The sequence below is a fragment of the Oncorhynchus keta genome, chromosome 2 (genome assembly GCF_023373465.1).
Source record: "Oncorhynchus keta strain PuntledgeMale-10-30-2019 chromosome 2, Oket_V2, whole genome shotgun sequence".
Classification (NCBI taxonomy): domain Eukaryota; kingdom Metazoa; phylum Chordata; class Actinopteri; order Salmoniformes; family Salmonidae; genus Oncorhynchus; species Oncorhynchus keta.
Genome location: NC_068422.1, coordinates 30,970,140 through 30,996,480, shown reverse-complemented (window position 1 = coordinate 30,996,480; position 26,341 = coordinate 30,970,140). Strand labels below are relative to the sequence as shown.

Below are 26,341 nucleotides of genomic sequence, written 5' to 3'. Positions count from 1 at the left end.
TGAACTCTTGTGCTATACTCTATCAAAAATTATGTCTTGTGCATTATTTCAGACTCATCCTCAACTTCTCTTATTCAGTTGTGCCGTAAGTTAAGAACAACGCCATGCAGCACTTGATTATACATTTAGCAGACGCCCATCATCCAAAGTGTGCATACATGTTTCTATGGGTGAACCACACATGTGCACTTACCCACGCAGCACTTTTGGCACCCTTTTGTGTCTGGAATCTTATTGGATATGGCAAATTTCCTATGAGGATCATAAGGAACAAGAAATCCGTTTTCTATGCATCATCTAAAAAAAAAAACTAAGTTCAAACCCAAATGAATGAAGAGGCCTTAGATATCCTACCGTGGAATCATCTTGTCTGGGAGTTTGTGTGTAGGAATGGCCATGGGTAACTTCTGCATTTGCCGGGCATGCTCGAACAGACCAGCTACGTTATGAGAGTAGAGCTGAGAGGCTTTTCCTGAAAGCAATAACAAAAGCATATTTTCAGCTAGACTTCTAAACCTTTAAAGGGCGATTTATGACACAGTAAAGAAAGAGAGAAAAGATCTGCCTTCAAAACACACTTCACATGGTAAGATTATATCTTCAGAAGGGCCAGACATGTTTCAAACAAAGAAAGTCCGGCCAAATTTTCCAAAGTCAAGGTTTTAAAGGCAAGTGCCTCTATTCAATGTTAACCTTTTTTTGGCAGAGGAACGTCAATTACAGCAAAACCATTACTAGATACAGAACAAACAACAAAAGTAAGACACAGCACAGGTCCAAGATAGTCTTACCAGATATAGAGAGCAGGCAGTTGTTCATAACATAAAGCCAAGTGCACCGGCGGGGAAAGAGCTGGGGACAGACGGGGATGGAGAGAGCCAATGAGGAGTTGATGACAACATTCACAATCCTCCATTGAGGAAGAAATATAGAAACCTTCAACCAGAACAAACCTGCTCCATGGACGTCTCGTGCAGTTCGTTCAGGTTTAAAGTGTAGATTCCCTCCTCGGCACCAAATATCAAATATTGGTCTGAAAAGACGACGAAACAAAGAGCCTTTTAGTCATGTTCATCCAAATAATCGCCTTGGCAACGATTCCTGTAATAAGTCATGACAATAAAGATGTAAAAAAAGAAAAGGAAAGTGATACTAATGTTGTTTTTTCCCAGTGTCCTACCTCTGGTGTCTGGGTTGATCCAGGACGTGGCACAGTGGATTTTCAACGGGCAGCCGTTGAACACCTTGGAGAAACAGGCCCCCATCTGAGCAGCAAGGAGAATGGAGGTTGGAAAATTGGAGGGAAGCCAAACATGACAGATTTTTCTTCAAAGCTCTCATCTTGAAAGCTTTATCTGAGGGGGCAAAACCCCTATTTGACGTTGGTTCATAAGATCATGGTGTGTCTGGAGAGAAGGCATCATACTCACATGGACCTTGGGTGTGGGTGGGAGGCCATTACTGATAGGCTTCTGAAAAACAGCGGGAGACACATAAAGGGCGAGACAGATAATGTGGATGATCACTGGACCACATTGGTTTTAGACGAGTGGTCGCTGATGAACGGCTTGAACAACAATCAGTGTGGCGATGCCCTAGTGTGTAAGGAAAGGGAATGTATTGAAACGTCACTGTTAATAAGGTGAGTGTGTGGGATCAGGGGGCATTACCGTAATGTCCTTCTTGTCTTTCCGTATGGGGACACTAGGGGGCATGGTGGACTGCCTCTCTGTAGCACTGTCCTTCTCTCCATTCTGGTGAGAGTTCAATCCATTACCTGCAGCGGGAAACATGTTTATTACACACATCTCGACGTGTGTGTGTGTGTGTGTGTGTGTGTGTGTGTGTGTGTGTGTGTGTGTGTGTGTGTGTGTGTGTGTGTGTGTGTGCTGGCGAGAGAGTTCTCCACATGCAGTACATACTGGAATCTAATCACAGCTAATCAATAATGGAATATGTTTTGATGGGATTACAACAGTAATCAAACGAAGTGATTTGACCGTGCTAACACACTGAACGGAGAATGCATTGATTACAGTGCTAACACACTGAACGGAGAATGCATTCCCAACGCTTGATTACATTCAGAGAATCAGATTACATTTTGATTGCCTCACTGAGAACATGATGTCAACGATGGGAGGAGGCGGCTGGATTTTGGTGACAGACAGGGTCACATGACTGCAGCAACAACACTGCACTATGTAGATCTACAGACAGACAGAAGAAAGGGAAGGAAGGATGGGGAGGGGGCGCTAGACTCTATGGACACTGATTGATGGGAATAACAACCCATCAGGGAAGGGTGATAGGCTATGGGGCTACCAATTGGCTGGCCTTACTCTCATCCTCCAACACCTCTTCCAACTCCTCTTCTGTGTGCGGGGCGTGAAGCCACTCCCAGAAATGCCTAAAGCTCCCATCATCATCATTCCCCTCGGGCTCTGAACCAGCCTGGCTCTGTGTGCTCTCGTTACCTAGGCTACTGCGTCTGTGGGGGGGCAGGCGTGGGGGTGGAGGGCGTGGGGGTACGTTTGAGGAGGAGGTTCGGGCAGGGCTCTCGGGTACGGGGCAGCGCTTGATGGTCCCCCCTCCATCATCCTCTCCCTGGGACGGGCTCTCCTGGGGCAGACAGATTGACTTGGGCTGGAGGGAGAGAAAGAGACAAGAGAGAGACACAGAGCGAGGCAGAGAGAAAGAGCGAGACACAGAGAGAAAGAGCGAGACACAGAGAGAAAGAGCGAGACACAGAGAGAAAGAGCGAGAAAGAGCGAGACAGAGCGAGACAGAGCGAGAAAGAGCGAGACACAGAGAGAGAGAGAGAGAGAGCGAGAGCGAGAGCGAGCGAGAGAGCGAGAGAGCGAGAGAGCGAGAGAGCGAGAGAGCGAGAGAGCGAGAGAGAGCGAGACAGAGAGAGCGAGACAGAGAGAGCGAGACAGAGAGAGCGAGACAGAGAGAGCGAGACAGAGAGAGCGAGACAGAGAGAGCGAGACAGAGAGAGCGAGACAGAGAGAGAAAGCGAGACAGAGAGAGAGAGAGCGAGACAGAGAGAGCGAGAGCGAGACAGAGAGAGCGAGAGCGAGACAGAGAGAGCGAGAGCGAGACAGAGAGAGAGCGAGAGCGAGACAGAGAGAGCGAGAGCGAGACAGAGAGCGAGAGCGAGACAGAGAGAGAGAGAGCGAGACAGAGAGAGAGGCAGAGAGCGAGCGAGAGAGCGAGAGAGCGAGAGAGCGAGAGAGCGAGACAGAGAAGAGCGAGACAGAGAGAGCGAGACAGAGAGAGCGAGACAGAGAGAGAGAGAGAGAGAGCGAGACAGAGAGAGCGAGACAGAGAGAGACGAGACAGAGAGAAAGAGCGAGACAGAGAGAGCGAGCGAGACAGAGAGAGAGAGAGCGAGACAGAGAGAGCGAGAGCGAGACAGAGAGAGAGAGAAAGAGCGAGACAGAGAGAGCGAGAGCGAGACAGAGAGAGAGAGAGCGAGACGAGAGAGCGAGAGCGAGACAGAGAGAGAGACAGAGAGAGCGAGACAGAGAGAGCGAGACAGAGAGAGCGAGACAGAGAGAGCGAGACAGAGAGAGCGAGACAGAGACAGAGAGAAAGCGAGACAGAGAGAGCGAGACAGAGAGAGCGAGACAGAGAGAGAGAGAAAGAGCGAGACACAGAGAGAGAGAGACAGAGAGAGCGAGACAGAGAGAGCGAGAGCGAGACAGAGAGAGAGAGAGCGAGACAGAGAGAGCGAGAGCGAGACAGAGAGAGAGAGCGAGACAGAGAGACAGAGAGCGAGAGCGAGAGAGAGAGAGAGAGCGAGAGCGAGACAGAGAGAGAGAGAGAAGAGCGAGACAGAGAGAGAGAGACAGACAGAGAGAGAGAGAGAGCAGACAGAGAGAGCGAGACAGAGAGAGCGAGACAGAGAGAGCGAGACAGAGAGACAGAGAGAGAGAGAGAGAGCGAGCGAGACAGAGAGAAAGAGCGAGACAGAGAGAGAGAGAAAGAGCGAGCCAGAGAGACAGAGAAAGAGCGAGACAGAGAGAGAGAAAGAGCGAGACAGAGAGAGAGAGAGAGAGAGCGAGACAGAGAGAGAGAGAAAGAGAGAGACAGAGAGAGAGAGAAAGAGCGAGACAGAGAGAGAGAGAAAGAGAGAGCGAGACAGAGAGAGAGAGAAAGCGAGACAGAGAGAGAGAGAAAGAGCGAGACAGAGAGAGAGAAAGAGCGAGACAGAGAGAGAGAGAGCGAGACAGAGAGAGAGAGAGCGAGACAGAGAGAGAGAGAGACAGAGAGAGAGAGAGAGCGAGACAGAGAGAGAAAGAGCGAGACAGAGAGAGAGAGAGCGAACAGAGAGAGAAAGAGCGAGACAGAGAGAGAAGAGAGCGAGACAGAGAGAGAAAGAGCGAGACAGAGAGAGAGAGAAAGAGCGAGACAGAGAGAGAAAAAGAGAGACAGAGAGAGAAAGAGAGACAGAGAGAAAAGAGCGAGACAGAGAGAGAAAGAAAGAGACAGAGAGAGAGACAGACAGAGAGAGACACAGAGAGAGAGACAGAGAGAGCGAGACAGAGAGAGAGAGAGAGCGACACAGAGAGAGAGAGAGAGAGAGCGACACAGAGAGAGAGAGAGCGACACAGAGAGAGAGAGACACAGAGAGAGAGAGAGCGAGACAGAGAGAGAGAGAGACAGAGAGAGAGAGCGAGACAGAGAGAGAAAGAGCGAGACAGAGAGAGAGAGAGCGAGACAGAGAGAGAGAGCGAGACAGAGAGAGAAAGAGCGAGACAGAGAGAGAAAGAGCGAGACAGAGAGAGAAAGAGCGAGACAGAGAGAGAAAGAGCGAGACAGAGAGAGAAAGAGCGAGACAGAGAGAGAAAAAGAGCGAGACAGAGAGAGAAGAAGAGCGAGACAGAGAGAGAAAGAGCGAGACAGAGAGAGAAAGAAGCGAGACAGAGAGAGAAAGAGCGAGAAGAGAGAGAAAGAGCGAGACAGAGAGAGAAAGAGCGAGACAGAGAGAGAAAGAGCGAGACAGAGAGAGAAAGAGAGCGAGAAGAGAGAGAGAGAGAGCGAGACAGAGAGAGAGAGAAAGAGAGCGAGACAGAGAGAGAAAACAGAGAGCGAGACAGAGAGAGAAAGAGCGAGACAGAGAGAGAAAGAGCGAGACAGAGAGAGAAAGAGCGAGACAGAGAGAAGAAAGAGAGAGACAGAGAGAGAAAGAGCGAGACAGAGAGAGAAAGAGCGAGACAGAGAGAGAAAGAGCGAGACAGAGAGAAAGAGCGAGACAGAGAGAGAAAGAGCGAGACAGAGAGAGAAAAGAGCGAGACAGAGAGAGAAAGAGCGAGACAGAGAGAGAGAGAGAGCGACACAGAGAGAGAGAAGAGCGAGACAGAGAGAGAAAGAGCGAGACAGAGAGAAAGAAAGAGCGAGACAGAGAGAAAGAGCGAGACAGAGAGAGAAAAGAGCGAGACAGAGAGAGAAAGAGCGAGACAGAGAGAGAAAGAGCGAGACAGAGAGAGAAAGAGCGAGACAGAGAGAGAAAGAGCGAGACAGAGAGAGAAAGAGCGAGACAGAGAGAGAAAGAGCGAGACAGAGAGAGAAAGAGCGAGACAGAGAGAGAAAGAGCGAGACAGAGAGAGAAAGAGCGAGACAGAGAGAGAAAGAGCGAGACAGAGAGAGAAAGAGCGAGACAGAGAGAGAAAGAGCGAGACAGAGAGAGAAAGAGCGAGACAGAGAGAGAAAGAGCGAGACAGAGAGAGAAAGAGCGAGACAGAGAGAGAAAGAGCGAGACAGAGAGAGAAAGAGCGAGACAGAGAGAGAAAGAGCGAGACAGAGAGAGAAAGAGCGAGACAGAGAGAGAAAGAGCGAGACAGAGAGAGAAAGAAAGAGAGAGACAGAGAGAAAGAGAGCGAGACAGAGAGAGAAAGAGCGAGACAGAGAGAGAAAGAGCGAGACAGAGAGAGAAAGAGCGAGACAGAGAGAGAAAGAGCGAGACAGAGAGAGAGCGAGACAGAGAGAGAGAAGAGCAGAGAGAGAGAGAAAGAGCGAGACAGAGAGAGAAAGAGCGAGACAGAGAGAGAAAGAGCGAGACAGAGAGAGAAAGAGCGAGACAGAGAGAGAAAGAGCGAGACAGAGAGAAAAGAGAGACAGAGAGAGAAAGAGCGAGACAGAGAGAGAAAGAGCGAGACAGAGAGAGAAAGAGCGAGAAAGAGCGAGACAGAGAGAGAGAGACAGAGAGAGCGACACAGAGAGAGAGAAAGAGCGAGACAGAGAGAGAGAAAGAGAGAGAAAGAGCGAGACAGAGAGAGAGAAAGAGCGAGACAGAGAGAGAGAAAGAGCGAGACAGAGAGAGAGAAAGAGCGAGACAGAGAGAGAGAAAGAGCGAGACAGAGAGAGAGAAAGAGCGAGACAGAGAGAGAGAAAGAGCGAGACAGAGAGAGAGAAAGAGCGAGACAGAGAGAGAAAGAGCGAGACAGAGAGAGAAAGAGCGAGACAGAGAGAGAAAGAGCGAGACAGAGAGAGAAAGAGCGAGACAGAGAGAGAAAGAGCGAGACAGAGAGAGAAAGAGCGAGACAGAGAGAGAAAGAGCGAGACAGAGAGAGAGCAAGAGCGAGACAGAGAGAGAGAAAGAGAGAGACAGAGAGAGAGAGAGAGCGAGACAGAGAGAGAAAGAGCGAGACAGAGAGAGAAAAGAGCGAGACAGAGAGAGAGAAAGAGCGAGACAGAGAGAGAAAGAGCGAGACAGAGAGAGAGAAAGAGCGAGACAGAGAGAGAAGAGCGAGACAGAGAGAGAGCGAGACAGACAGAGAGAGAAAGAGCGAGACAGAGAGAGAGAGAGCGAGACAGAGAGAGAGAGAAGACAGAGAGAGAGAGAGCGAGACAGAGAGAGAGAGCGAGACAGAGAGAGAGAGCGAGACAGAGAGAGAGAGAGCGAGACAGAGAGAGAAGAGCGAGACAGAGAGAGAAAAGCGAGACAGAGAGAGAAAGAGCGAGACAGAGAGAGAAAAAGAGCGAGACAGAGAGAGAAAGAGAGCGAGACAGAGAGAGAAAGAGCGAGACAGAGAGAGAAAAGAGCGAGACAGAGAGAGAAAGAGCGAGACAGAGAGAGAAAGAGCGAGACAGAGAGAGAAAGAGCGAGACAGAGAGAGAAAGAGCGAGACAGAGAGAGAAAGAGCGAGACAGAGAGAAAGAGCGAGACAGAGAGAGAAAGAGCGAGACAGAGAGAGAAAGAGCGAGACAGAGAGAGAGAGAGACAGAGAGAGAGCGAGACAGAGAGAGAAAGAGCGAGACAGAGAGAGAAAGAGAGAGAGCGAGACAGAGAGAGAAAAGAGCGAGACAGAGAGAGAAAAGAGCGAGACAGAGAGAGAAAGAGCGAGACAGAGAGAGAAAGAGCGAGACAGAGAGAGAAAGAGCGAGACAGAGAGAGAGAGAGCGAGACAGAGAGAGAGAAGAGCGAGACAGAGAGAGAAAGAGCGAGACAGAGAGAGAAAGAGCGAGACAGAGAGAGAAAGAGCGAGACAGAGAGAGAAAGAGCGAGACAGAGAGAGAGAGAAGAGAGAGACAGAGAGAGACAGAGAGAGAGCGAGACAGAGAGAGAAAGAGCGAGACAGAGAGAGAAAGAGCGAGACAGAGAGAGAAAGAGCGAGACAGAGAGAGAAAAAGAGCGAGACAGAGAGAGAAAGAGAAAGAGCGAGACAGAGAGAGAAAAAGAGCGAGACAGAGAGAGAAAGAGCGAGACAGAGAGAGAAAGAGCGAGACAGAGAGAGAAAGAGCGAGACAGAGAGAGACAGAGCGAGACAGAGAGAGAGCGAGACAGACAGACAGAGAGACAGACAGAGACAGAGCGAGACAGAGAGAGAGCGAGACAGACAGAGAGAGCGAGACAGACAGAGAGAGCGAGACAGAGAGAGAGCGAGACAGAGAGAGAGCGAGACAGAGAGAGAGAGCGAGACAGAGAGAGAGAGACAGAGACAGAGCGAGACAGAGAGAGAGCGAGACAGAGAGAGAGCGAGACAGAGAGAGAGCGAGACAGAGAGAGCGAGACAGAGAGAGAGCGAGACAGAGAGAGACGAGACAGAGAGAGACAGAGACAGAGAGAGAGAACGAGACAGAGAGAGAGCGAGACAGAGAGAGCGAGACAGAGAGAGCGAGACAGAGAGAGCGAGACAGAGAGAGCGAGACAGAGAGAGCGAGACAGAGAGAGCGAGACAGAGAGAGCGAGACAGAGAGAGATCGAGACACAGAGAAAGAGCGAGACACAGAGAGAAAGAGCGAGACACAGAGAGAAAGAGCAAGACACAGAGAGAAAGAGCAAGACACAGAGAGAAAGAGCAAGACACAGAGAGAAAGAGTGAGACAGAGAGACAAAGGTCGACAACAATCTCTAGCGGTTGATTAATACTTTCCTTATTATTACTCATTTGTCAAGCTCGGTTTACCATCTAACAAATAGAATCCGAGAAATAGAAGTCTCTGATTATGACCCAAAACGCTGCAGTATGATAATATGCTAGTGGTCCTACCTTGGGGGGCAGTGGGGGTGGGACTTTGGGCCTCATGATGGTACTGTGTTTGCTTGAGGGAGAGATTGAGGTGGGTTAGGTTTGTTAGATAGTGGCAAGGTTCCACACAGATAGTTATAAAACATGTTTTTCAAAAAAAGTGTAAACACAGTGTCACATCGCAGAGTGACAGATGAATAAACCCAGGAGTGTCTAATATCACACAGCGCAGTGTTAGACAACAGACAAGTGTTAGACAACAAAAAGGTGTCTGTCAACCACCACCAGTCAAATGACACCACATGTTAGCATTTCCTTGAACAGGATATCCCAAAGGCCCAATGTAATGTGTATGTACAGTCTGATCCAATCAGTAACCACCATCAACCCCTCAATCATGACGGATATAGACATGGCACCAATCAAACGGCGTAACAAGTTTAAGTCGCCAGGAGAGAGCACAAACCTCAGAGTGTTTCGGGTTAAACAGGTGGGAAGGGTTAAACCAAGAGGGTTGGGAGGACCCCGAGACATCTATGGCGACAGAGGGGTGAGGATACAAGCAGAGAGAACCACACATCGGGAGCAGATGGCAAACAGGCAGTAAAGAACACACACACACATTGAGATCAGCAAGCATGTAAGCAGGTCGCATAGAATGATGAACACACACCAGGAAACAGATGAGGAATGGCAGGGTGCAGGGTGACGCACAGTTGGTGAGCACTGAACCCAAACATGACAACGGTTCATCGTCTCACAGATGTAAGCAAATAGGAGCCCAGTTAGCCAGACTGCTTAGGGGAAGCAACCTGAAATGCATCAGAAACTTTCCATAGTTCTGCTCAACGCGAACTGTGGGAGGGAAGCAGGGCTACCGGAGGCGCAGAGAAAGACGGAGACGGGGTATTTGGTAAGGGAGGGAGACGCAGGGGCGTGATGGTGGAGCATGCGGCATGAAGATGCGTGAATGAAACTGGAGAGGTAGCCTTCCCTCTTCCCCCTCCTCAGAGAGGGCGGCTAGACTAGAACACGAGAAGGACTTACTGTTGAGTTTCATCACCATCATCACCACCATCATCATCATCGGTCTCTAAATGTGTCATGTGACCCCTGAGGAGACGGAGATAGATTGGGGGTGGGGGGGGAAGCGGCTCAGTGAGACTCACAGCAACAGGGAAAGTCAGAGCTGCTCTCCTCTTTCACCCACTGGGAGTAGGAGACACTGGCGGAAATGAACTCCACTACATTACTCGCAGAACTAAATAAACTACATAAAGGTAGAGTTTAAAGGACTACATGGCTATAGAACTGAACCAAACAGAAATAGTGCTAACTAAACCTAAATGCTATATTTAGCTAATTTTACTCATCTTCTGTATAGGGCTTGGTGATTTCACTACACACTAACTGGAGAAGGCTTAGACTAAGTCATTAAGTCAGTATATAAGCCATGCGTTGTCAAAGTGCACTGTGTCTGGTGATCACACAGCGCAGCCTGTCCTGTTTGTAAGCACTGAACAGCAATGGACAAAACAAAGCAGAGTCAAACCATAACGGCAGCAGTCGGAGCAGATTAGCTTTGCGTGACACTGAGTGGCTGGATTAGTCCTGCGTTAACACTGATTGGTTGATGGGGGGTTAGGGCATGTCCGCGAATCAAATACCAGAGCAGTTGGAGGTGGAGCCATGAGGGGCGTGGCCTAACTCACCTCTGCTTAAGCTCCTCCTCCACTGATTTGAGAAGACTCCTGTCGGAAAACGGGTGGAATGAACAAGGGAGAAGTGAAGAAGAGGAGAAAGAAAATAACTCTGACTGAATCGCACATGACATGAGTAAAGGCTCTTCCTCTCTCGGGGGGGGGGTTGACCTAAATTAACATGGCATTCTTTAAGGCTACAGGGCAAAAACACATGGAAACCACAGACGATACATTCAGCGTGTTGGCGTGTGTGAGAGTACGTGAGTTTCATCACAGCTGAGCGGACCTCACAACCCATCCAACATTGACCTTAGCTACTCAAAGCTGTACACTCACCGGGGATGTTTGAAGCTGTCAGGTCAGCTGTGTGTAGGCAACAGTGTTTGTGTACGCAGGTGGGCGTGAATGACAGCGAAACGGAGAATATAAACCCTATGAGGCTGTCCGGTGAGAGAAGGGCAAAGGAATGTGGACATCAATTGTTCAGGGATCAAATAACAGAGTGCCTCAAATCTGATAGGTGTATCGAGTTGAGTGGCTTCTCAATATCCTCTCGCCTGATTTACTCCATACACTTATGGAGACACCATCTATCATTCCATCCCATCTGGTTTATGGAGCACATCCTTCTAAATACACATGGTTTAAACAGCAGCGAGTCTTGTCTCTTGCCCTTTCACACACACAGTGCTTACAACGCACTTCTTCTGAGCCGACCTGCGTTCCAGGAAAGGTGTCATGAATAAATTATCAGACCCCTTTCTCTTGACAGGAAGCCACCTCTCAGTACCACACCACCATCTGCTAGGGCTAATCCCTTTGTACAGATAAGACAAGAGGAGAGGGAGGAGAGGGAGTGGGGCCAAGGCAGGGAGATCGGGGGAGGTGAGGAGATTTGAGAGAAGGAGAGAGGAGAGGCGAGGGGATAGGGAATAGGGGAGGGGTGGAACAGACGTGGAAACCCGGAATGAGTGACTTACTTGTTTTCTCCCATTAGGCTTGGAGATTCCTGTCCATACTCCAGTTGAAGGTCCTAGAGAGATACACATATCAAAATGACATGATTGTTTCTGAAACACAATGACACACACACACAATGTGGAAAGTTACCATGGCTGAGGTTACCTACTGTACGGCATCAACTATGTTAGAGCTGAGACACACATACACACCACACCTAAAACACGTAGAGAGAGAAGGCAGGGACTGGTGGAACCCCAGTGACTCCCAGGTCACATTGATGACACTCATGAGCAGGTCATACAGGACATTACAGGACTTTGACTAGATGAGAATAACACCCTTTGGGCGGGCAGACAGCGCCCACAGAGATCTGAGGACACCACAGGTCAGAGGTCACCACTGCTGTTGCTTAGAGAAACACCGCTTCGATTTACAATAGATGTTTCTAACGTGCATGTGTGATAAATGTTAAGGGATATGACAGCATTATGCACTATGGATCTGCAACAAGTAGGCCAACAACCGTTCAATGGGGGCTTATATTTCTCCTATTGTACAAGTGTATGCATATGTGAACTGGAAATGTTTTGTTTGCGTATCCCAACTCCCCCCCGAGACACCCTCGGAGAACGGAGGCCAGGGTCTGCCGTTAGCAACAGCAACCCCGGAGCCAGTTACTGGCCCAACGCTCCAACCGCTAGGACACATGCCGTCCATGACTAGATGAACATGAATGGAAACCATCAACGCTATGTGAAGGTGTAGCAGTGCACGGGGCCATACAGAGGCATCTCAGCACAACTAGCTGCAAAGGTATGGGCGAAGGGCGGGTTTCATGGTATGTGTGCGTGCGCACTGCGGCTGACTTTACTGAACACTTATTGGCTGACACTGCAGGTCCATCAGCTCAGTGGACATATTGATTTTCCAGCGAGGATATAGATACCTGTATTCCCCCTTCACAACCAAGTGACCGACCCCGACTCCTATAGGCGAACGCACCGCAAAACGACACGTCCATACTACATTGAGCCGGAGAGAGCTCGGCTAACATATTCTTACTTATGCTGACAAACTGACATATCCTGCTGCCTCACGTCACATCAATAAATTCCCCAGTATGGATATGTGACAAAGGAACAAGAGGTCTAAGTTTAACAGTGACTGGGGTCAGTGGTCTGAGTCAGCGATAATATTTGGGCAGGAGGAGACAGCGGGGGACTTTTGATGGCAGCTTAGGGCTTGATCTGGTCCCGCTCGAACAGGCCACGGACTCAGGGTTCCAAGTCAGTCACACATGTTTTCCCCAAGGAGGTGGTTCATCCACCCATATGCTGTCCAGAGATATCACTCTCCCTAAATCCCTCCAGACATCCCTTTAATCCCTCCATTCCACTCACTCTTGAAATGGTTTTCTTCCATCCCTTACACACCACACACACACACACCTCTAGAGCCTTCGATGTGCCGGTGAGGTCTAACAGGTTGTGTGGCCGAAGGCTATACAGTAAAAACATCATAAAACAGGAATAACAACGAAAAACACCAGCCAATGAGGCGAAGACAGCTTCACAGACACAGATGAACAAACAGTTACTGACATCCAATAAACATAGACACTGAAAAGAAACACGAGCGAGACAGGAAAAGGAGGAAAACTGAAAGAGGACGGTTAAGCGTTACGAAGCAGAGAGACGACCCAGAAGGAGAAATGGAGAGATGAGGAAAATACCAGATTAGATCTCGCAGTGTAGTACAGCTCTTCTGCACAGTCCAAAAACGGGTCAGAGTCAGGCTGTTCAGCAGGCAGAATGAGAAAGTCCCGTTAATTCAAAAGTTAATGTCATCCAATCAGAGAAAGGCATTAAAGCGTAGGAGAGGAGGATGGGTAAGAGAGGTAGGGAGTGAGGGATGAGAGTGGAGGGGAGAGAATAGGGGTGGCCATGCATGCAGTGTGTTAACCCTGCACTGAAACATCAGCAAGAGGTGCAGGTTAGTACCAGTGTGAGTAGCATTCAGACAAATTTAGGAGACAACGTCAAGAAATATGCTACACAGGGAGATGGATCACGTGGATGACTTGAGATGAGATATGCAGTAACTGTGAGCGTGATTTAAAACTGTAGCAGAGTCTCAACTAAAGGGGCCTGTCCACAATGTTGTCACCTACACACAGGGTTCAGCCACAGTAGTATCAGGGGGACACTGCAGGACCAGGTCACTCACCGGCTCATGATGGGGCTCTGTCTCCTTCCTCAGCGGAGGGTCAAACTTCACCTGGCCAACTGGGGGTGGGGGAAGAAAGAGCGATCGAGAAAGATACAATTATAGAGTGGGGAGGGAGAGAGAGAGGTAGGGGAGAAGACAAAGAAAGAGGGAGGGAGGGAAAGAGAGAGGAACATCAGCCATGTACTCTAGAAAGAAACAAACCTGTCGGAGTTGACTGGTGTTCTAGTAGGAGTTCAAGTTTAACTGTGCAGCTGCAGGTTAGAGATATATGAGTGAGAGTGCTGAGGTGCTTTAACAGGGGAGTGTGTGTGTGTGTTTCTCTCTGTGATCCTTCACAGCATGGTTTGAGGAGCCATTCATCTATGGAAGCTGAAAAATAGATTATACTCATGCCAATGTTAATCCTGACAGACAGAGGTTAACTAAAGTATGATTACCATGAACTCGCAGAGAATTTAATGTGCCAGAATTTAATGTGCCAGATTAACTTCTCTAGGGTAGGGGGGCATTCAGAATTTTGGATGAAAAGCATGCCCAAATTAAACTGCCTGCTACTGCCCATAGGATATGCCCAGAGGATATGATATGCATATAACTGGTCGATTTGGATAGAAAACTCTAAAGTTTCCAAAACCGTTAAAATAATGTCTGTGAGTATAACATAACTAATTTGGCCGGCGAAAACCTGAGAAAAATCCATTCAGGAAGTACTTTTTTATTTGTATTTTTCTATTCAATGCTATTACAGTATCCATTGACTTAGGACTCAAGTTGCAGTTCCTATGCCTTCCCCTAGATGTCAACAGTCTTTAGAAATTGTTTCAGGCTTCTATTCTGATAAATGAGGGAGTAAGACCAGTCTGAATGAGTGGACCCTGCCGTGTCGCAGAGCTTCTTCATGCGCAATCCCGAGACCGCGCCTCTTGTTTACCTTCTATATTGACGACTTTATTGTCCAGTTGAAATATTATCGATTATTTAGGCTAAAAACAACCTGAGGATTGAATATAAACATTGTTTGACATGTTTCTATGAACTTTACGGATACAATTTTGATTTTTTTGTCTGCGTTTGAGCCTGCGGATCACTTAAGAAAACACGCGAACAAAACAGAGGTTTTTGGATATAAAGACTTTAGGAACAAAAGGAACATTTATTAAGTAAATGAATGTCTTGAGTGCAACCATATGAAGATCTATTCCTGACTTGTGAAACTCTTTGACTTGGCTGGTTACTGTTTGTAATCATTTGTCTGCTGGGCCATGTTCTCAAATAATCGTAAAGGTATGCTTTCGCCATAAAGCATTTTTAAAATCTGATACCATGGTTGGATTCACAAGAAGTTCATCTTTAAACCCCTCCATTCCTATGTAAAATATGTTTTGTTTTCTGAATTTTTATAATGAGTACTTCTGTATTTGGCGCTCTGCAATCTCACCTGATGTTGGCAAAGTGGGACGCTAGCATACCCTAGAGAGGTTACGCACAGTGCCAAAAACAGCAGACTGGGATAAAATGGAATAAACCATAGCCACAGACTGAATGGAATCCAGATGATTCACAAACTAAGCATGATTTGTAGTCCAGGAGTAGGCTCAATCTGGGTCTGGGAAACAGGCCCTTAGTCACACATATAGAAACTTACAGTTGATCTCAGACAGAGTCTTCCCTTCCCTGGTGCTCCTGCTGGTGGAGCGAATCCGATGGGGAACAGACACTGGAGACTGTCCGGAAGAAAAAAAACATACGACCTTAACAGACAAGATCACCATCATCACGCACAAAAAAACAAAAACTGCATTCCTCAGTCCAATAACTGCAGTCTTAAATCCTGTGCGAACTTTGCTACATGGTAAAAAAATCATTCAACATCACTCTCATTGAGGGGAAAGGAGAGTGCTGATCATAATAGATCTTACTGTCTCTAAGATGTGTATAGATGTGTATATTTCATATGTTCTCAATCTACAGGTGTCCCAGTCTGGTTTTTAGGGTGAGAAGGGACTGAACCCGTTCTGACCTCTGACCTACACTACATTACCAAAATTATGTGGAAACCTGCTCGTCGAACATCTCAATCCAAAATCATGGGCAATAACAGCCTCAACTTTTGTGGGAAGGCTTTCCACGAGATGTTGGAACATTGCTGCAGGGACTTGATTCCATTCAGCCACAAGAGCATTAGTGAGGTCGGGAACTGATGTTGGGCGATTTGGCATCCTATGATGGTGCAACATAGAAAGTCACTGAGCTCTTCAGTAAGGCCATTCTACCGTCTACTGTCAATGCTATGGAGATTGCATTGATGTGTACTCAATTGTATACACCTGTCAGCAACAGGTGTGGCTGAAATAACTGAGTCCACTAATTTGAAGAAGTGTCCACATACTTTTGTATATATAGTGTATGAGTCAGGGACAATGAGAACAATGACCCAGTCACAACAAGCTCCATGGCAGCAACAGAACACAGCATAGACAGACCGTACTGTAAGCAGGCAAATAAACCATGGCAACGCAAGGCAGCAATTAGATGTCTTAGCAACAACACATGCAGATTAAGGAGAGCTCAAATTCACATCAGTGGACATTCCTTTTCCCAGTCTTCTGAGACCAAACACATACTAATTTACACATAACATACTTAAAATATGTTCTTCAGTGATTTGTTTTTAACTTTCCTATTGAAAAGTGATATCCCAAGCACCAATACAGTCAATTACACACACACTGAAGAGTAAACATTTTGAAAACTGAAAACTTCAAGGAGATGGTTTGTTGGGAGGTTGTGATGTCATCAGCCTGCCCCTTGCTTGAGGACCAATAGAGGAGCGATAGAGAACAAAAGAGGTACTTAACAAAAGACGTGTCAAAAGATGTGTCAATGTAAATGGTCTGGGTGGCCATTTGATTCATTGTTCAGGAGTCTTATGGCTTAGCGGTAGAAGCTATTAAGGAGCCTTCTGGACCTAAACTTGGCTCTCCGGTAACGCTTGCCATGCGGTAGCAGGGAGAACAGTCTGACTTCGGTGGCTGGAGTATTTGACCATTTTTAGGGCCTTCCTCTGACACCGCCTATTACATAGGTCCTGAATGGCAGGAAGCTTGGCCCCAGTGATGTACTGGGCCATACACACTACCCTCTGTAGCACCTTACAGTCGGATGCCGAGCAGGCTGTGACGCAACCCGTCATGATGCTCTCGATGGTGCCGATTATAACTTTTTGAGGATCTGGGGACCCATGCCAAATCTTTTCAGTCTCCTGAGGTGGAAAGATGTTATCGTGCCCTCTTCACGACTGTCTTGGTGTGTTTGGACCATGATAGTTTGTTGGTGATGTGGACACCAAGGAACTTGAAGCTCTCGACCCGCTCCACTTCAGCCCTGTTAATGTGAATGGGGGCGTGTTCGGCCCTCCTTTTCCTGTAGTCCCCAATCAGCTCGTTTGTCTTGCTCACGTTGAGGAAGAGGTTGTTGTCCTGGCACCAGGTCACTGACCTCCTCCCTATAGGCGGTCTTATCCTTGTCGGTGACCAGGCCTACCACTGTTGTTTTGTCAGCAAACATAATGATTGTGTTGAAGTCGCGCTTGGCCACGCAGTCGTGGGTGAACAGGGAGCACAGGAGGAGACTAAGCACGCACCCCTGAGAGGCCCCCGTGTTGAGGATCAGCGTGGCAGATGTGTTGTTTCCTACCCTTACCACCTGGGGGCGGCCCGTCAGGAAGTCCAGGATCCAGTTGCAGAGGGAAGTGTTTAGTCCCAGGGTCCTTAACTTAGTGATGAGGTTTGTGAGCACTATGCTGTTGATCGCTGAGCTGTAGTCAATGAACAGCATTCTCACATTGGTGTTCCTCTTGTCCAGGTGGGAAACGGTACCTCAGTTTGACCTCACCTCAGCATATCAATCAAATTCTAGTTTCTATACGTTTATGCACTAAACACACCCTTGGCCTAGCTAGACAAATCACAAGCTTGTTAACATTAGCTTTAACAAACAAACGCACAAAATAGAAGGTATGTACAATATGTAACAAACATGTATATACACAAGAAGGTGTGTGAGAGCGAGACAGTAAAGTGTTACATATAGTATGCCATCTGAATTTATTCTCACAGTTTAACTGTGCCCCTATTCATGCCTAAAACACACCCAAAACACTCTTCAAAATCCCACATGCAAATACATTTAACAAATGAAGTAACAGCAACTCCATAAGCAAGGTTCAATGACGAGACCCAGTCCAGTCTACCTGAGCACACACAGACTGGTGTTAGTTAGTTCTCTGTTTCTACAGGTACTGATCACAGTGGTACTGGTGCAGTTGTAATGCCGGCCACATTGGTACCTTCTTGCGCATGGCAAAGCGAGGTGCTCGCCGAGCACCTGGGGTGATGGGAAGGAAGTGGCCCATATATTTAAACTGAGGAAGAGGATGAAGAAGAGCAGAGAGAAGGGTAATGGAAAAGGGAGGAAAGATGTAGGACTCTGACAATTAAGAGATCAGCATGATTGGACGAACTAAATGCGTAGAGACCAATGAGGACAGGTGTCAGTCTTATCCTGCTATTAGATTTGAGAAACCTGAAGAGATGGAGAGGTTGGAGATGTGGGTTAGGGTGGTGGGGGGTGACTCTACCTCTGGTTCTGGGTCGTCGTCGTCAAAGTCGTTGTATGTGGTGTGGTCTGGGTTGTTGGATTTGTCCAGCAGTTCGATGGCCAGGGTTCGACTGAGAGGCTGTGACACAAACGGGTGCTGTGGACACAGGAAGGGGACGCGAGGTCACAGCCTACAGACACTCTTATCCTGACAGATACTCATATCTAGTGTTTCCCTCTAGACTGGGAGTACCTGTAATAGTTTCTCTGCTGTTGGCCTTTTCTTGGGATTTTTCGTCAGGGACAATTTGACAAAATGATGGAAATTATTTCCCCTTTCATAGGAGGAGATAGGAAATATACATGTCAGAGCATTTAAGTTTATAATATGAAGAGAAAATTGTTAAACTGAGAATTAAACCTGTTCCTCACTATTCACAGAGGAGAGGTGAACACTTACCATTTCACTTTGTCTTTCAATTTGGGTGGCTGGAAATTACTCTTTGTCATCAAGAAAAGGGCCCTAGGAAGAAAGGAAACAGACTTGGTTTCTAGAACAAAGTACATTAGTCGTAACAATGTGATTTCTAAGTAAATGGAGGAATCTACCACTGGGTGGTTTGAGCCCTGGGTATAACAAAACATTATCTTCATTTTTAAGTACATTGGTAAACAGTTTATAATAGCAATAAAGCACCTCTGGGGTTTGTGTTATATGGCCAATATACCACAGGTAAAGGCTGTATCCAGCCCTTAGAACAGCCCTTAGCCGTGGTATATTGGCCATATACCTCACCCCCTCATGCATTATAGCCTAAATAAATATCCAGCATCACAGTCATAAGGCTTAATTCACACATCCACCCTACACACACAGACTCACCTCATAGGGTGCAGGTCGAACATGGGAGGCTGCAGCTCGGCAAGCTCGATAGCTGTGATGCCCACGGCCCAGATATCACACAGCTGGTTGTAGCCACCCTTCCTCTCCACGGCTGCCACCTCTGGAGCCATCCTGATAGGATGAGAGGAGGGAGGGAGGCGAAAGAGAAAAAAACAGTACTAATCAGGCATAGACCAACAATCACTCAAGGCAATCAAATAGAATCATAACACTGTCCAGAGCAATATGAATGGTCTGTCACAATAAGTCAATAAACCATAACATCATGTCAGAGTCTATCCAGAGTATGACACCGAGGGGAGGGGCCAGGGGAGACGCTCACCAGTATGGTGTTCCAATGAAGGACTTCCTCTTAGCCAGCGTGGCAGTGATCTGTGCTGATACACCAAAGTCAGCTAAGGAGGGAGAGGGAGGAAAATGAGATGTATTGTGAGATCTCATTCTAATAGGTACTCAAGGTGAGGCTTTGGGAACTGACATGTCTGATTGAGGGGAAAGTAGTGGTTGTCCGTGGCCTTACCTAGTTTCACATAGCCGTTGTCTGTCAATAGAATATTTGCTCCCTATGAGGAAAAGTAATAGGGCCAGGCAAAAAATACCATCAACATTTCAGAGATATCTTTTGCAAAGATGAGTAAGGAGTGAAAGGCAATCATCTCTACTCAAAAGCATGCTTATTACTATCACTGACATGGCTTTACCTTAATGTCTCTGTGCATTTTGCCTTTGTTGTGGAGATAGTACAAACCCTGTAAGTAAAAAACAAACAAAACACGTTCTCATTCAATCTGACCCATAGATGCCCATGGCACTGGCAGCAGGGGTAAAAACATACCTGGAGGGTTTCCCGTGACATATACGCAATCTGAGACTCAGACAGAGGCCCAGTCACTGGACAGGAGGGAGGAAGAGATGAGAGTTTAGAAGAGCTATCCAATGTGTATCAAGCAATTCATACACAATTTAGAGTTCAACACCAGTTGATTCACTTAGAGTGCTATTTACTGTGCTGGCTGACTGGCTTAAGTGTGTTAGTGAAAAATGTGGATATTGATTGCAACAAGCTTTCATTTATTGTGCTTCATGGTCTGTTTTTAGATGAAAACACAGCTATTCTGTTAGGGTGACTGTGAGCATGGGTGAATGCATAGGTTGCCACAGTGTGAGCAAGTTTGTGAGTGTAAGAATGTGTGTCCTACCATGATAAATATCCTGCAGAGATCCTCCTCCGCAGTACTCCATGCTGATCCATAATTTATCCCTCCTGGAGAAGGGAAGTGATACACTCCCTGTCAAAATCCCTCTCAACAGACCACAAGTCAGCAAGACTGGGAATGCAAGACTCAAAGCTAGAGCTGGGCAATACATCTAATTAATTAGATTTTTTTTGTATGTATTCCCGCTTGTTCTCATGTTGTCGTTTTGGTCTCTTCTCATTCGCTCCTTTTGTGCACCTATCCATTTGCACCAGAGACCTGTATATAATGACGAGATGCTCACGTCTCCGCCCTAACAACGGGAATGGTCACCCAAAAAGGCGAGAAGGCAGGCGACAAGCTTAGATTCAAAATAAGCGCATGAAATAGCTGTATTATTTGAGTCCAACTTCAGAGAGAGATGTACTGTCTATCCATACCTGATCTATCAGTATGCCAGTCTTACCGGAGATAGCTACCGAAGTAGGCCACGATGTTGGAGTGTTTGCAGTCCTTCATCATGATGATCTCCTGCTGCACCACCTCAAAGTCCTCACCTGTCAATCAAATAGTCAGTCAGCCGATCAGTTACATGATCAAGCCATAAAGTGTTAGCCTGGTGGCTAGATCCGTTTGTGCTTCAGCCAACTCCTCTGACATGTTGTCGTCTTGCCGTACAACAGAGATGGCAGTTTTAAGCAGAAACAGACATGGCTACCAGGCCAATACAGACGATTTTCGTCTCAGGATACAAACACCAACACGTTACATCATTTCAAATTCATGCAGATGGTAAACATGATAGAACTTGTTTTGAGGCTGTAATGTCTACAGTAAATATATTGATGCAGGAAGTGAAGGCACTGCAGCACTAACTGCATCAGATCCAGCTATTTTAGGACGCCTTCAAAACGCTGGGACATGACTAAGAGCCAGGACTTATACAAAATGACAGCACATCTCATGGATAAAAAAGCTAAAATACCATTTCAGCGGGGTACCAGCTTAGAAGTAATCTTATTTAAATGTCAAAACGTCTATTTCTCCATACACATTTGAGTAATTTAGCAGACACTATTACCCACACAGGACCATCTATATGCTGTATACACTTTTAAAGTGAGACACTCACATCCATCCACACTCAGAACCATCTTTGACAACAGTCAGAATGGATATGGGTGAATATTGTTGAGTTGGCATCTCCACACATGGGCCTACATAGCCCCCTTAACGTCATCACATCCTTTGACCCAGAGGTGAAGCGCTACCGTCTGATGGATACCCTGGCTTGGGCTCTGTGTGTCACATGTCAAGCCCTTCAGATCTGTGAATGTCTAAGCGAATTAGTGCCCTTCCTGACCCATATCTCCAAGGCAAAGCTCTGTTACTATGGTAACGAGTCTGACCCCAGGGCCCCAGCAGCTATACTGATAGGAATTGTTGAAGCACATAGTGGAGAAAAAGGCATTCATGCTAGGACACATCTACAATCATTCACATAAGCCTTATAAACTAGTTATGTATGGAGAGGTTTAACCCTTTCCAGTCATTAAAACCTGCTATAAATTCATGTGGGACAGTTGGCAAATTATTAAATCATGCCAAACCCTGAATAACCACCTATATCCTTCTAGTGCCCTGAGCTGTCAAGCAGCCACACAGCTTGCTAAGTGCTAACACTGTCACATGACGAGGTGGGGCAACAGTACCTTCAGAAAGTATTCATATCCCTCGACTTATTCCCCATTTAGCTTTGTTAGCCTGAAATCAAAATGGATTACATTTTTCTCCATCTCCCATCTACACACAATACCCCATAATGAATGTGAAAACATGTTTTTTTTGTGCAAATGTATTGAAAATGAAAAACAGAACTCTGTCATTTACATAAATATTCATATGTCTGAGTCAATACATCACCTTTGGCAGCGATTACAGCGGTGAGTCTTTCTATGTAAAGTTTAAGCTCTGCAACACCTGGATTATACAGTATTTGCACATTATTATTTTTATTCTTCAAGCTCTGTCAAGTTGGTTGGTGATCAATGCGAGACAGCCATTTTCAAGTCTTGCCATAGATTGAGACAATTTATGTCAAAACTAACTAGGCCACTCATGAACATTCAATGTTATCTTGGTATGCAACTCCAGTTTATATTTGGCCTTGGGTTTTAGGTTATTGTCCCACTAAAAAAGGGGAATTTGTCACCCAATGTCTGTTGGAAAGCAAATAAATAGGTTTTCCCTTTAGGATTTTTCCTGTGCTTAGCTTTATTGTGTTTATTTTTATCCTAATAAACTTGCCGATGACAAGCATACCCATAACACGATGCAGCCAGCACCATGCTTGAAAATGAAGAGTGGTACATTGGAATTGCCCCAAACATGAACGCGTATTCAAGACAAAGTTACATTTCTTTGACCAATTCTTTACGGTTTTACTTTGGTGCCTTATTGGAAACAGGATGAATGTTATGGAATATTTTTATTCTGTACAGGCTTCCTTCTTTTCACTCTTATTTAGGTTAGTATTATGGAGTAACTACAATGTTGATCCATCCTCAGTTCTCCTATCACAGCCATGAAACAAACTGTTTTAAAGTCACTATTGGCCTCATGGTAAAAATCGATGAGTGGTTTCCTTCCTCTCCGGCAACTGAGTTAGGAAGGATGCCCGCATCTTTGTAGTGACTGTGTGTATTGATACACCATCCAGAAGTGTACTTAATAACTTCACCATGCTCAAAGGGATATTCAATGTCTGCGTTTTTACCCATCTACCAATAGGTGCCCTTCGTTGCGAGACATTGGAAAACCTCCCTGGTCTTTGTGGTTGAATCTGTGTTCGAAATTCACTGATCGACTGAGATAAAGATAATTTAATGTATAGGGGACAGAGATGAGGTAGTCATTCAAAATAATGTTAGCCACTATTATTGCACCCGCACCCAGAGTGAGTCCATGGAACTTGTTACACAAATATTTACTCCTGAACTTATTGAGGCTTGCTATAACAAAGAGTTTGAATACTTATTGACTGAAGACATTTCAGTTTAATGGGGTATTGCGTGCAGGCCAGTGACACAAAATCTCAATTTAATCCATTTTTAATTTAAGCTATAACACAAAAAGGTAGAAAAAGTCAAGGTGGGTGAATAATTTCTGAAGGCACTGTATGTCCTCCAGCTATACCACAGTGTTTATACCCCGATGCTGCAGCATGACAACTTGGCTCTGTGTCAGAGATGGCTGTGATGGGTCACCGTTCAAGCACTACAAAAAGGGCAACAAAAAGGGAAAAAAATAAAGAAATAAAATTCATAGGTTACAGCACAGAGGTAAAAGGAGGATTGTAGGGCAAATCCTGAATGAGATCCAATTGCCGTTTACAGGCTTTTGCCTAAATCATGCATTGACGTCAATAAGATCTTGACATGAACATTTGGAGTTGTGCACGCGGATCTCCGAGGACTCAACCCTAGGAGAAGTAAAATAAATCTGAAGATGAAGTGCAAACACAGTGCCGTGTTATTAGGTTTCGATGTTTGTCTTTTAATGCCTGCGGAAAATGACAGGTGCACCGCTGCAAAGGCTTATCAAATGAAGCTCAAGATTTTTAAAAAACCTGTGTCAAGGTAATGATACATAGCTTACCAGTGGGAGAGTTCATAATCACTGAGAGGAGCAGAGAAAGAGAGATTTCAATTGGATTGGAAGTATTTCACATGAAACATTTCAGGAGAATTGATAATCCTCACTGCAGGGTTCAGTCATTCCGTTGCTGCCTTTGAAATCCATACCCAGCCTATCAGATGCTCCGTCCTGCATAACTAACATTCCAGACAATCAATCACTTAAGACTGAGCCAAAACAGTACTAAACACTGTTCTGGCATGCATACACACACTACTTGAAATACTGTATAATTTGATCTGAGAAGTTAAGCAAATTTATTGCACCCAAATTGGCCATTTTAAATTACAGGGTTCATATAATATTCAATAAATGTAGTACCTAAGATTCAAATTGGACCAAACATTCTTCAAACAATTATTAGACATTACGAATACAAAGAAATTGTAAAAAAACAAAACACCAATGGACCCCCACCCCACCCAACCAACACGGAGAATTTATACTATATACATGTCTGACAAGTAGTATCGAGCTTTGGCTCGGAACATTGTTTCTTCATGCTATGTAATGTACAGTGCATTCGGAAAGTATTCAGACATCTTGACTTTTTCCTCATTTTGTTACGTTAGAGCCTTATTCTAAAATGGATTAGATTGACTAGGGGGGGACGACGACAATCTACTCACATTACCCCACAATGACAAAGCAAAAACAGGTTTTTAGAAATGTTGCAATTTAAAATATATATTTTTTAGTGGAAACAACATTTACATAAGTATTCAGACCCTTTACTCAGTACTTTGTTGAAGCACGTTTGGCAGCGATAACAGCATAGAGTCTTCTTTGGTATGACAAGCTTGGCACACCTGTATTGTGGGAATTTCTTCCATTCTTCTCTTAAGATCCTCTCAAGTTATGTCAGGTTGGATGAGGAGCGTCGCTGCACAGCTATTTTCAGGTCTCTCCAGACATGTTCGATCGGGTTCAAGTCCGGGCTTTGTCTGGGCCACTCAAGGACATTCAAAGACTTGTCCCGAAGCCTCTCCTGCGTTGTCTTGACTGTGCTTGGTGTCATTGTCCTTTTGGAAGGTGAACCTTCGCCCCCAGTCTGAGGTCCTGAGTGCTCTGAAGCAGGTTTCATTAAGGATCTCTCTGTACTTTGCTCCGTTCATCTTTCCCTTGATCCTGACTCGTCTCGGTTCCTGTCAATGAAAAACATCCCCAGAGCATCATGCTGCCACCACCATGGTTCACTGTTGGGATGGTGCAAGATTTCCTCCAGGCGTGATGCTTGGCATTCAGGCCAAAGAGTTCAGTCTTGGTTTCATCAAACGAGGGAATCTTGTTTCTCATGGTCTGGGAGTCCTTTAGGTGCCTTTTAGCAAACTTTGGTGTGGAGGCCAGCTCTAGGAAGAGTCTTGGTGGCTACAAACTTCTTCCATTTAAGAATGACAGAGGCCACTGTGTTCTTAGGGACTTTCAATGCTGCAGAAATGTTTTGGTACCCTCCCCCAGATCAGTGCCTCGACACAATCCTGTCTCGGAGCTCTACGGACAATTCTTTCGAACTCATGGCTTGGTTTTTGCTCTTACATGCACTGTCAACGGTGGGACATCGTATAGACAGGTGGGTACCTTTCCAAATCATGTCCAATCAATTGAATTTACCACAGGTGAACTCAAAGTAGTAGAAACATCAAGGATGATCAATGGAAACAGGATGCACCGGAGCTCAATTTTGAGTCTCATACCTTATTAACATAAGTATTCAGATCCTTTGGTATCTGTTTTACATGTTTAATACATTTGCAAAAATGTCTAAAAACCTGTTCTCTATCATAGTGTGGTATTGTGAGAACATTGATGAGGAAATTATTGATTTAATACATTTTAGAATAAGACTAACGTAACAAAATGTGGAAAAAGTCAAAGGGTCTAAATACTTTCCGAATGCACTGTATTCCCAGTGAATTTTGGAATGTTTTCTTTTTACCCTCCCCATTCAATGAAATTAGTCATCAAAGTTGTTAGGTTTATGTCAAATCAAATGGTCACGTACACAGATGTTATCACAGGTGCTGAAAAATGCTTGTGTTTCTAGCTCCAACAATGCCATAATACCTAGCAATCCAAAAAGTAAAAAAGGAATTAGGAAATGTCAGAGTCCGTCTCATATATATATATATTATATATATATATATATATATATATACACACACACACACACACAGCTCAAAAAAATAAAGGGAACACTTAAACAACGTAATGTAACTCCAAGTCAATCACACTTCTGTGAAATCAAACTGTCCACTTAGGAAGCAACACTGATTGACAATAAATTTCACATGCTGTTGTGCAAATGGAATAGACAACAGGTGGAAATTATATAAAAACTAGAAAATGGTATATACACAGTACCACTAAAAGATTTGGACACACCATTCAAGCGTTTCTCTGTACTTTTTTTTGTTTGTTTTTACATTGTAGAATAATAGTTCAGAGATCAAACTTACAAAATAACACATATGGAATCATGGTGTAAACAAAATCAAAATATATTTTTCGATTCTTCAAAGTAGCCACCCTTTGCCTTGATGACAGCTTTGAACACTCTTGCCATTCTCTCAGCTA

At 45.6% G+C, this 26,341-nt stretch overlaps 1 protein-coding gene across 5 annotated transcripts in view; it reads right to left on the bottom strand.

Moving 5' to 3' along the window:
* LOC118399112 (mitogen-activated protein kinase kinase kinase kinase 3-like) overlaps nt 1-26,341 on the bottom strand; it is a 68,626-nt gene that overhangs the window by 4,472 nt on the left and 37,813 nt on the right. For 2 of the 5 annotated variants that reach the window (XM_052475087.1, XM_052475090.1), the window contains exons 3-28: nt 23,729-23,749; nt 20,538-20,628; nt 20,075-20,139; nt 19,711-19,766; nt 19,577-19,624; nt 19,396-19,438; nt 19,198-19,270; nt 18,855-18,986; nt 18,432-18,494; nt 18,225-18,306; nt 18,012-18,128; nt 15,018-15,096; nt 13,370-13,428; nt 12,876-12,938; nt 11,161-11,213; nt 10,190-10,228; nt 9,525-9,590; nt 8,499-8,550; nt 2,343-2,646; nt 1,671-1,777; nt 1,431-1,472; nt 1,181-1,265; nt 954-1,033; nt 792-852; nt 355-472; nt 194-252 (exon numbers count right to left, since the gene is read on the bottom strand). In XM_052475087.1, coding sequence (XP_052331047.1) covers nt 194-252; nt 355-472; nt 792-852; nt 954-1,033; nt 1,181-1,265; nt 1,431-1,472; nt 1,671-1,777; nt 2,343-2,646; nt 8,499-8,550; nt 9,525-9,590; nt 10,190-10,228; nt 11,161-11,213; nt 12,876-12,938; nt 13,370-13,428; nt 15,018-15,096; nt 18,012-18,128; nt 18,225-18,306; nt 18,432-18,494; nt 18,855-18,986; nt 19,198-19,270; nt 19,396-19,438; nt 19,577-19,624; nt 19,711-19,766; nt 20,075-20,139; nt 20,538-20,628; nt 23,729-23,749 — 2,058 coding nt within the window. The remainder of the gene's footprint in view (nt 1-193; nt 253-354; nt 473-791; nt 853-953; nt 1,034-1,180; nt 1,266-1,430; nt 1,473-1,670; nt 1,778-2,342; nt 2,647-8,498; nt 8,551-9,524; nt 9,591-10,189; nt 10,229-11,160; nt 11,214-12,875; nt 12,939-13,369; nt 13,429-15,017; nt 15,097-18,011; nt 18,129-18,224; nt 18,307-18,431; nt 18,495-18,854; nt 18,987-19,197; nt 19,271-19,395; nt 19,439-19,576; nt 19,625-19,710; nt 19,767-20,074; nt 20,140-20,537; nt 20,629-23,728; nt 23,750-26,341) is intronic. The other 3 variants (XM_035795009.2, XM_035795018.2, XM_035795027.2) reach the window with 3 other exon arrangements.